At 49.0% G+C, this 15331-nt stretch overlaps 1 protein-coding gene across 8 annotated transcripts in view; it reads right to left on the reverse strand.

Annotated features, from left to right (window-relative positions):
- ARHGEF9 (Cdc42 guanine nucleotide exchange factor 9) overlaps nucleotides 1-15331 on the reverse strand; it is a 201798-nt gene that overhangs the window by 16237 nt on the left and 170230 nt on the right. For all 8 annotated transcript variants that reach the window (XM_054075197.1, XM_054075192.1, XM_054075195.1 and 5 more), the window contains one exon: nucleotides 12497-12628. In XM_054075197.1, coding sequence (XP_053931172.1) covers nucleotides 12497-12628 — 132 coding nt within the window. The remainder of the gene's footprint in view (nucleotides 1-12496; nucleotides 12629-15331) is intronic.

A 15331-nucleotide genomic window follows, 5' to 3' on the forward strand; every position in this document is an offset into this window, starting at 1 on the left:
TTTTGACCAAGGATTCAGAAGGAAGAGATCAAGCCAAAAAAAGCAATATCTGATGGGACCACAAAACACAGTTCTGACCCATTCCATACCCTACCACAGTTCTGCGTTTACGGTGTAAGAGGATAATTGCCGAAGAGCTTGTGCCAGAGGCAGTGGCTGCGCTTAAGGGGACATACCTGTCTGTGTGACCTGCTCAGGCCATTTGCTCCTGCTTTCACTCTGCTTTCAAATTCCCCACTTCCCCATCCTCTCTCTGAAGTGGGGGGAGATGACTTTCTCAGCATTCCAGCAATGAAAGGAGCTCCAGGAAAGCTGGGAGGGGCTCTGGATCAGGGACAGGAAGAGGGGAAACAGTTTTCAGCTGAAAGAGGGGAGATTGAGATGAGATCTTTGGAAGGAATGTTTTGCTGTGAGGGTGGGGAGGCCCTGGTCCAGGTTGTCCAGAGCAGTGGTGGCTGCCCCATCCCTGGAGGGGTTCAAGGCCAGGTTGGATGGGGCTTGGAGCCCCTGATCCAGTGGGAGGTGTCGCTGCCCATGGCAGGGTGTGGGACTGGATGGGCTTTAAGGTCCCTTCCAACCCAAACACTCTGTGATTCTATGGTTTTCTGCACCTTGCTGATCCAGATCCTGAGGAACACAAGACCAGGTGCATCAAACTCAGTACATCAAACCAAGGCAAATTGTCACACACACACACTTACTGGAAGAGGAACAAATATGGCTATTCCAACCTGTGAAACACCGCAGACAGAGCCCATCTGCTGAATGCACCACTGAGTGTAGCCACCTTCCCAATGCCACAAGGTTAGTGCAGGTTTTGGAGGGGAAGCCGTATGAGGAGCGGCTGTAGGCACTTGGTCTGTTAAGCCTGAAGAAGAGGAGAGTAAGAGGAGTGGTCCACAGCTTCCTCACCAGGGGACAGAACTGGCTTTAAGGTCCCTTCTGACCCAAAGCATGCCATGATTCTATGTGTCTTACCACTGGCTCCACATTGCTGCCTGCGTGTATCTAAGGAGATGAGGAGAAAATGAGGCTTTGAGCACCCTGATCCAGTGGGAGGCGTCTCTGCCCACGGCAGGGGGTGGAACTGGATGGGCTTTAAGGTCCTCTCCAACACAAACCATTCTATAACTGTGATTCTAGCTGTGCTTGAAAAAAAAAATCTCATGTCTGACCATTGTAAAGCAATCAAGGCTGAACTTTCATTTGAAAACCTGAAGATCTGAAGTTGGGATGTGGCCCCTACAATGAATGATGCATCCACCCCCAACTTACTGCAGTGGCTAAGGTATATGCAGAAAGCATACACTTGTAAATCAGAAAAGAAACCTTTCCCTTATGTCCAACCTAACCCTCGCCTGGCACATCTTCTCGCCATTCCCTCAGGTCCTATCATTGGTGGCCACGGAGAAGAGCTCAGCATCTGCTCCTCCTCTTCCCCTGGTGAGGAAGCTGCGGAGCGCAAAGAGGTCTCTCCTCAGTCTCCTCTTCTCCAGGCTGAACAAAATAAAACAGTTAAGGTATGGGTGTCAAACCCCTCTCTGATGTTTTCTCATTCACCTGGGCAGTGACTGCAGAGCAGAACAGAAGAAGCCGAGGGGGCGAGCAGAGATTTTCAATTTACTCCTGAAATCTGTCCTGATTTTTGTGCCTACCTGCTCTCTCTCTCCTCACTCTGCCCAGCCTGCTGTGAGCAATGAGAGCATGGCACGCTGCCACATTGCCATGTCTTTGGGTATCTTTAGTCATAAGGGCTTTCTACGTTCTTTGGCTTTTTAAAAAAAGATTCAGAGCTTACATTTTTTAAATCTAATTTACCTTAAAGAGACCCTTTGAAGAAAGCAGCCCAGCCTGCTTTTCGTCAACACCAAGGACACAGTTTTCCATAGCATTTGTTCATATAACTTAACCCTACTGCGGGCTGGTTTTCAAGATGGGTCAGTTCCAGACCATTCTTCTTCACGTCCCCGGAGCCTGAGTGCATTGCAAAACCAGGCCTCTCTTTTCTCCAAATGAGACCCCAACACTCAATGAACCCTTTTGGATCCTTTTGTCCTAAATAGTCTTAATAGAGAATCATAGAATCACAGAATGGTTTGGGTTGGAAGGGACCTTAAAGCTCATCCAGTCCCACCCCCTGCCATGGGCAGGGACACCTCCCACTGGCTCAGGGGCTCCAAGCCCCATCCAACCTGGCCTTGAACCCCTCCAGGGATGGGGCAGCCACCACTGCTCTGGGCAACCTGGGCCACGGCCTTCCCACTTTCATCGTGAAGAATTTCTTCCTAATGTCTAGTCTAAATCTGCCTCTCTACACTCATTGCTCCACGTCCTATCACTCCAAGCCTTTGTAAAAACTCCCTCCCCAGCTTTCTTGTAGCCCCTTCAGGTACTGGAAAATAAATCCAAGCTTTGTTAAGTGGTTGGATGCCAGGACCAGGGAAGTCATCCTTTCCCTGGACTCAGCACGGGTGCAACCTGCACCTCGCATCTCTGGTTCAGTTTTGGGTCCTTCATTCCAAGAAAGACATTGAGGGGCTGAGGCACGTCTGGAGTAGATCTGGAATGGATCTGGGGAATGGTCTGCAACGTGGGGGTTATGGGGAGCGGCTGAGGGCCCTGAGGCTGTTTAGCCTGGAGGAGGCTGAGGAGACTGTATGGCTCTCTGCAGCTCCCAGAAAGGAGGTTGGAGTGAGGTGGGTGCTGGTTTGTTCTCCCAAATAACAAGGGATAGGATGAGAGGAAATGGCCTCAAGCTGTTCCAGGGGAGGTTTAGGTTGGATATTAGGAAAAATTTCTCCACTGAAAGGGTTTTCAGGCCCTGGAACAGCTGCCCACAGCAGTGGTGGAGTCACCATCCCTGGAGGAGTTTAAAAGACAGGCAGATGAGTTGCTCAGAGATGTGGTTTAATAGTGGACAGGTTTGTTTGGACTTGATGATCTCAAATGTCTTTTCCAACCAAAAAATTCTAGGACTCTAGTACTGTACAGCATCACCCTGTCAGACACAGCAGCTTGGGCTGAGCCAGCCTTCAGAAGCAGGGGAGCGGGGTCTGTGCAACACAGCCTGAAAAGGCACCGAGGGATGGATCGTATTAGAAACAGGGGGATGTAAGACCACCCCTTCCTAACACAATCTCAGCCACTCACTTCCTACTGCAAACTTCCTCAGATGGTCCAAATTGTTTGTTAACAGTTTCCCCTCCGGGGCTGCCATGGCAAGAGCGGAGCTGAAATCCCTGCACTATCAGTTTACGTAATTCCTCCTTGCACAAGGACAGCTGTGCTGGGGAGGTCGGCAGATTCCTGCCAAATTATTCAGCAGTGTCTGTCTCCCGAGTTTGGAAAGAGATGTTTGATTCATCCTTGCCAGCTCCATGAAGCTGCAGTGTGGGATCCGAGTGGGGGAGGACTGGAGCTGAAAGCTTTTATGTGGAAATGCTATTTTTGTTCAATGTATTTAGTGGAACAGCAGTGGCATTTTGATGCCTTGTTCCACCTCAAGCCCAGTCACACTGGCTGCGAAGCAGCGAGGCGAGGACGAGTGTATTTCCAAAGAACTAATAACAGGAAGAGACGGGAAACCCTTCTGCAGACACGTCACTCGGCTTTTCTGCTCTCTCCAACTTGTTCCCAGGGGTTTAAAAAATCGGGCTGCTGAAAGGCCACAGCAGGAGGAGGGTTAGATTCCCAGCTCTTGAGGTTTCGCCTGTGGGCCAAATTTACACCCACTGCAGTTACAGGAGCGATGAATTAGGCACAGAGTATATCGTATAGCATCTTGTATGGCTACACGAGTAGACTGAAGCTATTCAGAACTAAAAACACATTCTGTGAACTCTAAATCCAGTCCTTTCTGGATTTTACCATTGAATTAGCAAGCAACAACCTAAAGCCTCTCCCCGTCTCCTGCAGCTGTCTCCTTTGGCCGACTCTGATGCTTTTCTCCCCACACCTGCTGTGTCACAGCGACCTCTCCAGAGTCTGCTCTTCCCTCTCTGCTATCGCACATGGAGCAGTGAGCAGGCAGCACCTGCCTCCCTGAGCCAGTGGAATGTGGTAGAGTGCTGCAGGGTGCTCGCTCCGGTCAGTGCAGTCCTTTTGCATGAGTCCTCCTGCAAAACTGTACTCAGGGCGCATCCATGGTACCTGCAAATGGGTCACTGAGCAAATGCATTCAGGGCTTTTTTGGCTATTAAAAGGAATGTTTTCTTTCCTTGAATATAGAATCATGTAGTCATAGAAGCATAGAATAGTTTGGGTTGCGAGGGACCTTAAAGATCACCCAGTTCCAACCCCCTGCAATGGGCAGAGACATCCCACTGGCTCAGGCTACTCAAGGCCCATCCAACCTGGCCTTGAACACCTCCAGGGATGGGGCAGCCACAGCTTCCCTGGGCAACCTGGGCCAGGGCCTCACCACTCTTGTAGTGAAGAAATTCTTTCTTATGTGTAGTCTAAATCTGCCCCTCTCCAGTTTCTAGCCATTGCCCTCTGTCCTATCACTCCAAGCCTTTGTAAACAGTCCCTCTGCAGCTTTCTTGTAGGTCCCCTTCAGGAACTGGAAGGTCGCTAAAAGGTCTCCTCAGAGCCTTCTCTTCTCCAGGCTGAACAATACGCCATATCACAAAGCTAAAGTAGTTCCTCATAACTGTTTTTATGTATATCACGTCAATTCATCCTTTATTTGCAGCTATCTGCTAGCCAAGGAGGCCGACGGGAGAACCTGGCTTCCTCACCTCTCTTGATGGACTGGACTCATAGACAAGGTCTTGTCTGCAGACAGCACGGACTGATCAGCTGGGCATGAACACGGGGCTGTGTCAGCAGGACTGTGAAAACATTGTTCTCTAAATGCTTCATTTTACACTTTGCTTTGGGGCTGTGACCAAGTCAGTGTGTTTTCTTTGGTCATCTGGAAGTTCATCTTATGCTACCTCTCTATCTCAAAAAGCAGCACGCTTTTTCTGTCAGCACAGCTCACCAGTGAGCCCCAACCAAGCCGCTGCTGGAAACCAGGGAAACACAGTCCGGCCTGTTTTACCGCCCTCCTGCAGGCTGGACCCAGGCCTGACCCAAACCATAGCATTTCATGGAGATCCGTGCTACCGGGAGATACAGAGAAAGGGTGGGAGGTGCTGCAGAAGTCAAACAGTGTTCCTTGTGGGTCAAAAAAAAGCACTTGAAGTAATAAGAATTGTCCCAGTGCTGCTGTGTGTTCACAAACACAATTTTCGGTTAGCCCTGGGAGACCTATTTAGCCTGCAATAAAAGCAGGGCTGTTGTTTTGGTGCAAAGATTACCTCGATGTTTTTAACAGAATTGATATGGGAACCAGACTTTCTTACACTAAAAGGGTTCAGAAATGTCTCTTTTATCTTCCCATTTGGCAACTTGGAACTGCAATGGAGTTTGACAGAATTGTTTTATTTACCCTGCCTCCTATAGCACAGCTATTTCTGTCTGCCTGTTGGTGTTAAACTGGTCTCATTTTGCTTCTCATCCAGCCTGCTTTGCTCCGAGAGCTCAAGGGAAGATAGCAATAGCAATAAACCACAAGCTGGGTCCGGCATCACCTTCCCATTACAAGAGATGCACAAGAAGTGCAAATGAAAACTCAATGTGTTTCATTTGAGTTGCTGATCTTTCTGCGCTGTCAGAAAACACTAAACAGGGAGCCCCATCAAGCACTGTCTGACTACTGGGGAACAGAAAGGGTGATTTGGTGCAGAAGCTCTGTTAACTCTTCATCCTGTCACTTCCAGCCTAATGCCACAGCGCACTCGAGCCCATTGGGAGAATCCAAATTATCACCCAGCACAGAAAAAAGATCTTCACCTCTTACATGCCAACCACCTCGAGCATCCCCCAACATAACGAGCTACTATCATAATTAATGCTGCGTGTCACAGCCCTGGATGTTAAGGACTATGATTTGCAAATTTAAAGCATCTTTGTGTCAAACTCTCTCAAATTCAGGGTGATAAGAAAAGTAGACCCTGTGCCTTTAAGGCAATCTCTTTAAATGCAACCATCATCAAGGATTGACTTCATTTCTTGGTAATTACGGTTAGCATGCTGGAATATGTATTCTTCTTTCCTGATTATAGACATATGGTAAGTCAAACTGAGGCCAGTCTTGCTTCCTACACAGCTCATTCCCTTCTTCCTTTCCAAAAGGCGTTTTTGCACTAGGATAATGAACCGAGAGTCTCTTCTGAAGAAAGCACCACTTGGTCCTCAAAAACACTGCAATGTCCTAACCTCTGGGTCATGGAACACAGTTGGAACATCCATGAGAAAGGTCTGACAATCCAACAGCTGAAAGTTACCCAGTTTTACAAAGAAAATCAAATCTGGTTCTTTCTTAAGAACTGTAAACATCCAGGCCAACTCAGCGCTCCACTTTGGACAAAGGGTCTGGAAATGCTCCGCAGTACCTGCCCACGTCCACTGGTGGGTCACCATCCAGTGTATTGAACACTGAAATGGTTGACATGGTCATTTCATCTGATTAAAGTTCTCACTTCCTACCACCAAAGAATAATTCAGTGTGCTATCAGGAAATGACCGGTGCTGTGTCTGATGGCAAAACCAGGGCTAAAAAGATCTATTTTTAAAGTCTGGAAAACAATTTTAGTTGTGAAAATTTCCCCCCACCAGTTGATTTGCAAGATGTTTGTCAGGAATGAGAGCTGGCTGCCACTGTCAGCTCCGTGGTGTCAGCTCCTCCACCTCCTGCTACTGCTCTACATGCAGCCCTCATAAATCTTAGTGCAAGTTTCCTGCTTGGAAGAAAGACTTAAATGTACCCATACTGGTGGAGATAACATCTGTCAAGCACATTTGAATGCAGACCTTTCTAATTACTCATTTTTACAAACTAGGTCTCCGTCTGAAGTCCTGACAGTTTTCCAGGAGACGTGGACATGGAAATGCATTCAGGATTCCTCAGTCTGCAACAGTGGAACCTACACTGGTGACCTGGGAAGGGTCTGATCTTTGCCACTGGATCCAACCAGTGCCATCACTTCTTTCCTGACAGCTGAACTTCAATATATTAACATAGCCATAGCGTTCAACAGAGTCATACTAAAGATTCTCATAGAACCATTGAATTGGTTGGTTGGAAAGGACCTTTGAGATGATAGAGTCAAACCGTACCTGTCCACCACTAAACCAGATCCCCGGGCACCTCATCTGCCCACCCCCTAAACCCCTCCAGGGTGGTGACTCCACCACTGCCCTGGGCAGCCATTCCAGTGCCTGAGAACCCTTTCAGTGAAGCATTTTTCCTTAATACCCAATTTGAACCTCCCCTGGTGCAACTTGAGGCCATTTCCTCTCATCTTATCACTTGTCAGTTGGGAGAAGAGACCAGTACCCACCTTGCTACAACCTCCTTTCAGGAAGCTGTAGGCAGTGATAAGATCTGTCCTCTGCCTCCTTTTCTCCAGACATAACAACCGAGGGCCCTCAGCCGATCCTCATAAGACTTATTCTACAGACCCTTCACCAGCTTTGTTGCCCTCCTCTGGACATGCTCCACTGCTTCAACGTCCCTGTTGCAGTTAGAGGCCCAAAACTGAACACAGATTATGCTAATATCTGTTTCTTTTTAATGCAAACAATCTATCATCCAGGAAATCACCCAGATGCTCAGGCCAACTGCAAAGACAGACCCTTGGCAAAGCTGACGTAAAAGCCCTTGGAAAAATCCTAGGAGACACAGCCAGTTGGAAGACAATAAGGACATTCACAGAATCGTAGAATCATTTTGCTTGGAAAAGATCTTCAAGATCATCAAGTTCAACCTAACACTGCCAATCCCACCACTAACCCATGACCCTAAGTGCCACATCTTTTAAACAACTCGACGCTCAAGAAGATGCTCCCACTGCTGACCAGCAGATCACCTTTATGAGACAAGCGAGCAACAGGATACCAAGGGGTGGTGATTCCAGCCTGCAGGGACCTGTGGACACCCATGATTTCAGGAGAAATATCATCATAGTATCATAATATAGTAAGGATTGGAAGGGATCTTAAAGACATCCAGTTCCAACCCCCTGCAAGGGGCAGGGACATCCCACTGGATCAGGCTGCCCAAGGCCCATCCAACCCAACCTTACACACCTCTGGGAATGGGGCAGCCACAGTCTCCCTGGGCAACTTGTGCCAGTGTCCCACCATTCTCATAGTGAAGAAATTCTTCCTAATGTCCAGTCTAAATCTGCCCCTCTCCAGTTTATACCTGTTCCCCCTGGTCCTATCCCCACAAGCCTTTACGAATTGGAAGAAAGACTGCCCCCTCCAGCTTTCCTGTTGGCCCCCTTTAGAGACTGGAAGGTCCCTATAAGACCTCCTCAGAGCCTTCTCTTCTCCAGGCTGAACAACCCCAACTCTCTCAGCCTGTCATTTCACCTTCCATTGCATGCAGTAGTGAGCAGGAATGTGAACGGCTTTGCAATGCAACCCCACTGTGTCACAAATTCTGCAGACTATGGAGTTCAAAGGAATGACAGAAAACACGAACGGCCAAACCTGTGCAGCACTTCTGATATCATACTGTATCTGTTCCATCAGAAATTCATGTATCACTACCTGTCAATCCACAGAATCCATATCTAGGAGATTTAGGAGCCCAGAACTGCTGCAGCAGCAAACGTGTACGAGGGAGACAACAGGTAGGGGAGGTGAGGATGATGTGCAGATAACTGCAATGAAGATGTGGAGGAGTGGGAGATCTTCTTTGAAACAGATGCTTGTCAGAGCCTCTCAGGACACTTAGCATTTCTACTAAAAATCTATTTTGACCAACAAGGAAATAAAATTCAACCACTATAATTAAAAAATAAATGCATTCTCAAATCCACTGTGTCAGGACTAAGGATGTATCACACCTACTCATTTATCGTATCTGAAGAAAATCCACATATGCAAAAGATTTTCTGAAGATGAGGTTGTGCTGAGATGGGCCATCATAAGTGGTACCAAAGCTGAACATTTTGATACTCGGCCTTCCAGTACCTGAAAGGGGGCCTACAAGAAAGCTGGAGAGGGACTTTTTACAAGGACCTCTAGTGATAGGATGAAGGGGAATGGTTTAAATTGGAAGAGGGAAGAGTTAGATTAGACATTAGGAAGAAATTCTTCATGATGAGGGTGGGGAGGCCCTGGCCCAGGCTGCCCAGAGCAGTGGTGGCTGCCCCATCCCTGGAGGGGTTCCAGGCCAGGTTGGATGGGGCTTGGAGCCCCTGATCCAGTGGGAGGTGTCCCTGCCCATGGCAGGCAGTGGAACTGGATTGGGCTTCCAACCCAAACCATTCTGTGATTCTTTGATTCTCCAAGAATTTTCTCCCTCTCTTTGTCTGGAATAAGAGGGAAACTGTTCAATCAAGCCTTGGACATCTCTAAAAGACTTCATTCTCCCTGTACACAAGGCAGAGGACCTGGCAGCCCTAGACCAGTCTCAACCTTCTGGAAATCTCCAACTTTCCCTTCTGGACTCAGACAGGTTCTGTTCTCTGAGGGCTTGATGAAGTAGGACATGAAAGCATATTATAAGCTCACGTCACCCTCAAGCTTTTTAATTCCCATGACTGGCAGCCTGTTGTGCGGCAGATGAGCCCAGACATGGTGCTCGTCCCACTGCTGGCCAGGCAGAGCTGGAACACCAGACCCTGTGGACCTGGGGCTTCTCCCTTCTCTTGGGGATGCGTGGGTCCTATTTCAACTGCCTCAGATAATAACTTGAAAGTATAGGGTAAAGAAGGCTGGCCATAGCTTCCCAAACCTTGATATAAGTGGTGCTTCACTAAGAAAGCCCAGGAGATAGCGCTCTGGTTCGAAATCAGAGGTTGTCCTTCTAGATGGTTGCCTGTTGGGATCTGTAAGAGCAGAGCCTTACACAAGGGTAAAGGCAACACAGGCAATAAATCATCCAGATTCATTTTTATGAAGGAAATGTGATCCCAGAACGTCAGCTAACGCTCCTCTGAATTCAGACAACATTCTTAACAATGTGCAAGAAGAACACTATTGAGATGGGAGAATGCAGCTGTAACCCCTTCTACTCCCTACCCCAACATTCCAAAGAATAACAACTGCAGTTTGATACTGGAAGGAGTGGTGCAGAAGGATAACCTCCCATATGCCCACACTGTTGGGCTCGCCAGATGAGCTAGCACCCTCTGTGCTGTCACCGCCAAGCTCAGTGAGGATGCTGTACCACAAGACCTCGGCTAGTGGCAAAAAAGCCTGCTGGAAGAGCCAAGAGCAGCCCAGGTGGCCAAGAAGGCCAACAGCATCCTGGCTTGGATCAGAAACAGTGTGGCCAGCAGGAGCAGGGAAGGGATCGTCCCCCTGCACTCGGCGCTGGTGAGGCTGCGCCTCGAATCCTGGGTTCAGTTTCGGATCCCTCACTCCAAGAAAGACATTGAGGAGCTGGAGTGCGTCCAGAGGAGAGGAACAGATCTGGGAAAGAGGCTACAGCCCAGGGGTTCTGGGAGCAGCTGAGGGACCTGGGGATGTTTAGCCTAGAGAAGAGGAAGCTCAGGGGAGACCTCATTGCTCTCTGCAGGAGGTTGGAGCAAGGTGGGTGCTGGTCTCTTCTCCCAAGTAACAAGCAATAAGAGGAGAGGAAATGGCCTCAAGTTGCACCAGGGGAGGTTTAGATTGGGCAATTAGGGAAAAACCTCTTCACTGAAAGGGTTCTCAGGCAGAGGCTGCCTGTGGAAGTGGTGGAGTCCCCATCCCTGGAGGGGTTATGGGGCAGATAACATGCTCAGGTATCTGGTCTAGTAGTGGATAGGTACAGTTTGGCTTAATGATCTCAAAGGTCCTCTCTAACCTGAAACTGAGCCAGTCCTTCTGCCAGGAAGACCCAGGCCACCGTGCTGTCTCTGAGGCAGCTAAGACCTGCAGGGCATTTTCCCATGAAGATGTCTCTCATGCAGCATTGACACATGCAGCACAAAATGCCTTCTGAATACCTAAGGGAAGAGGACAGTGTCACACTAAAACTGTTTGCATACTGATCTAACCATTCGAGCTCCCAGCAGCCTGCTGTGAGCTGCTGAATGCTCTCCACTCATACTGATGACCACAGAAATCGCAGCTCTGGTTATCCTAGGAGTTACTGGAATGCTTGATACCTCTCTGGATCAGACCCAGCACAAGCCAAAGTGGACGTTGCCTTATGAATCGGAAATTCAGGGGCACAATCAAAGGAGAGGAGGTCAAGATTAAAAACTAAACCCAGCTGTGTCCTCCAAGACTCATTCTGACAGTTCTCTGAGCCTGTTACTGTTGCTCTGTAGTTGGTTTTGTTGTTTTTTATCAGAGCCAGCAAAGAAGTAAAAGGCACAGCAGCGACAAGGGGGAAAAAAAGCTCGCGCATTCCAGAAGGCAAAATCTCAGTCAACCATGACTCAGGAGAAGAAAGTGCCACCCACTGAACTGCACAGGCCATAGCTCCGTGTATGGTGGCAGCGGGCAGTGATGCTGCAGTGAGTCAGGAGCCACCCACGCTGCCACCCACGCTGCTTCCTGCAGCGGCAGGGCTCTCCTCAGAGGGATGTTGTCCCGCTGGAGCTCATTCAACCTTTCCTTAGCATATGGAATGTGACAGAAACACAACCCTGGTGTGCTTGGCCAGAGACATTTGCAGCTTGCCGTGGCTCCCACTTGTAGCCAGGCCAGGGAACTCCCTCTGCACACTTATCTGTGCGGCTGCAGCGGAAATGCCAACGAATCCTTGTCCATCAGGCATGGAGGCACCTGCGACTGATGTGTTTTGTCACCTCCCTTTGAACAGTTGTGATGCTAATGAGCTGGGATTACCTTTGCAGGAATACAGCAACACAGCTCTGCTGCTGCTGAACACAGTCACTCCGAAACACAGTTCCCCTGCCGACTGATACTGCAACGCCTTAGCACCAGTTTTCCATACTGCCTTTCTTTGTGATGGGTTTTGTGGTAGAGACATGCCACGCAAAATCCAGCGCAGCAGCTACATGAGGATAGGGCTTAAACTGCATTTCATCAAGTGACAGCACACATAACCTGCGACAGACCTGGCTGCTGCCTGGCGTTACTTCGAGAGGCAGCGATTGTTGTTTTAATACAGCAATTGAGTTGTCTGCCCAAGTGCCAGGCTCCACAGTTCATATAGAAATTCGAGGGCTAATCCCCAATCAAATGCTGCAGCCAAAAGTAGAAGTGAGGCAACGAGCCAAACAAGGGGCACATGAGAAAAAGGCATGAAGTGAACAAGTGGAGGCTGGATTTGCTACCAGCATCAAAATCCCTCTGTCCCAGCATACTCACCATCCTGTAATTCCGTATTTCTAGCACGTGGATTGCTCTTTCTCAGTGCTATCCATGTCCTCTTCCACACGTGTAGCAGCCACCTTGCCCTAAAAACCACTTTGGACTGTAAAGCCTGTCCGCAGCATGTCCTTAGCCATGCTGCTTTCTCCCTAGACGTCCTTACCTTTTTGCAGAGAACCATCTGGTGATCAAAGAGAAAGAAAACACGCTGCTGGTTCCGTCCATAAGGCTGGTAAATCCAGGACATCTCTCCCGTGTAGATCAACTCTGAGCTGCGGTCCAAGATATCGTCTCCCTAGAGGGCACAGAGAAGGAGGCCAAGTGAACTGCTGCTCCCAGCCAGGGCAGTGGGTATGTTTCTATTTGCAGGATGGGGAGAAACAAGAATTAAATAAGATTTTGCCCCTTTTGCAGCTTTTCCAAGCCACTCCACCTGCCTTCAGACCAGAAATTGGAGATGGGATAATTCTGAAGGGAGAGAAATAAATGAAGTGCAGACACTCAAAGCACAGCCATTACAGTTCACAATGCAATAAGAAAAGAGCTGCTCCAGACACTGTCCCTGCTCCCCCTTGCCAGGTACCCCCAGATCCTGGGTCTCGATGCTGGTGGCATCCTGAGAGTGAAGCCCCCTTCCTCCTGTCCACAACAGAGCCCCTTTGTGTTCAGGGTAACAGACTCCCTGGCACCCTCTCCCTTTAAAGCAGCATCCTAAAGCACATCCCCTCTTGATCTCTCAGACCAGCTACCCAATTCATCTACAATGTGCTATCCATGCCCCCACCTGCCAGGCTGCTAAAACCCACCCCTCCAGATTGCTGCCTCCCTTCCCACTCCTTCAGGCAATTACAGCCCCTTCTCCCAGAGCTCACTAGAGCTTCCCGTCTCTAAAAAACTGTCAGGACCACCCCAGCTCCTCCAGCAGCCTCTGCCCCTCCCTCCCCGGCTGGCAGTTGGCCAGAATGCCCTCACTCTTTCCCTGCCTCCAGCTAACGCTTGTTTTCCTCTCTGAGATTTTTTAAGGATTCATGAGCAGATGGCCCTGAACACACAGTGCTTTCTCTCCCACTCTCCAAGAGAACAAATGCAGTCACCCTCCACTAATTGGGATGAGCTGGACTTTTTAAAAAGTTAATTAAAATCTATTTATTAAAAATGGGTGAATTCATGACCACCTGCCCCGTGGGCATCTCGGTGCATCTCTTGCTCTGAAACATCGCAGACGGAACCAGGAGGACTCCAGCTAAAAGGCAGGGAGCAGGAGTCAGGACCAAGTGAGAGAAAAGCTTTGTTTTTCCCTTTTTGGCTCTGAAACTAGAATCACAGAATGGTTTGGGTTGGAAGGGACCTTAAAGCCTATCCAGTCCCACCCCCTGCCATGGGCAGGGACACCTCCCACTGGATCAGGGTGATCAAAGCCCCATCCAACCTGGCCTGGAACCCCTCCAGGGATGGGGCAGCCACCACTGCTCTGGGCAACCTGGGCCAGGGCCTCCCCACCCTCACAGCAAAACATTTCTGCCCAAGATCTCACCTCAATCTCCCCTCTTTCAGCCCAAAACCATTCCCCCTTGTCCTATCCCTGCACTCCCTGATCAAGAGCCCCTTCGCAGCTTTCCTGCAGCCCCCTTTTAAGTACTAAGAAAACAGTGCAGTTCTGGCTTTGATGCCACACTAGAATCAATTTTTGTGATAAGACCATCCCAAAATCTCATCAAACAGCTTGTAAAGATTCAGCCGGCGATGGGGGGCATTGAGATAGACAGGCTTCTCTGGTAGTGCTTCCACTTGTAAGTGTCAAAGCACCAAGACTCACCCCCACTCTTAATTTCTTGGTGAGGATTTCAGACTGTTGCTCAGGTAAATGTGTAATTAACCTCTCAGCATTGATTGGAAGCAACTGACTGAGCCCCTGTGCCCTGTGACAACCGCAACTTCATTAAGTCGGTGCAGCATCATGCTGCAGCACAGACTTTCAAACTGCTTTAGCGAGGTATTTATCCACCTCTGCATCTGCAGTATCAGAAAGGATAACTTCCTGGGAACAGAGGGGCATTCCCAGAGGGATGGGATGCGCACCTTACAATGTCTCAAGAGTGTGGTGTCAGGGTGTGACTGCAGCTGGTACCTCCTGGCCAGAATCCAGGGACCATGCACCACCACGACAGCAAGCCCTTGAACAAGAAGCCTTTGAAGAAAACACACTGACTCCAGAAATTGTGGGCTTTCCTGGCTAAATACGAGCTCATACAAAGAAGATTCATACAAGCCCATGGAGCTTTTATGAGAGGGGGCGAGCCTGGAAAAGGCTGGCTGCTAAAAATAGAAAGGCAGTTTTGTCTTTTACTCCTGTGGTAGCATCTCAAGCCTGAGGACACACAGAGGACTCTGTAAACACTTCTACTTGATTAGCTGAATGCAAACTGTGCAGTCCCTGCAAGCAATAGGAACCAAAAAAAATACATCTGAAATGATAGGATTTGTACTGCATTTTTTATCTTGGGAAAACAACTTGTATATACAGTCTATAGGCCGGAAATAGATGATTTCCATCACCGGATTAGCAAATTTGGAAATATATATTGCAAATAGTTTTGGACTAGCACACGTTGGCCAGCCTTCAGCCCCCAAGAGCAGCATCTCTACAGCCCTGGCTCTTCTTCAAGCCCTCGGCTGCTATCGCAATCCACCAGCGTGGCTACAGTGCCAGCCCTCCTAGAGCAGATGCGATGAACTTTGAAAGGCATTTTCTTTCCCCAGAGCTTATACCACCTCTTTCAACAGCATGAACTGTCTTCTGCCGGCAGAGCGTCCCTGCTGGGAAGGCTCATGGGATCAGTCACAGCATGGTGGGTGAGAAGGGAAGCCTTTGCTTTTCTGCTCCACTGTTGGCACCACCACCCCAGCATGCCTTGATATTTGGTCCTCATTTGAGGCAGGCTTTCCACAATGCTTCTCCCAGTCCTTTTCTAAAGCCAGTCTAGGGTCTGGATCCCTC

The sequence above is a fragment of the Cuculus canorus genome, chromosome 10, assembly GCF_017976375.1.
Source record: "Cuculus canorus isolate bCucCan1 chromosome 10, bCucCan1.pri, whole genome shotgun sequence".
Lineage (NCBI taxonomy): Eukaryota > Metazoa > Chordata > Aves > Cuculiformes > Cuculidae > Cuculus > Cuculus canorus.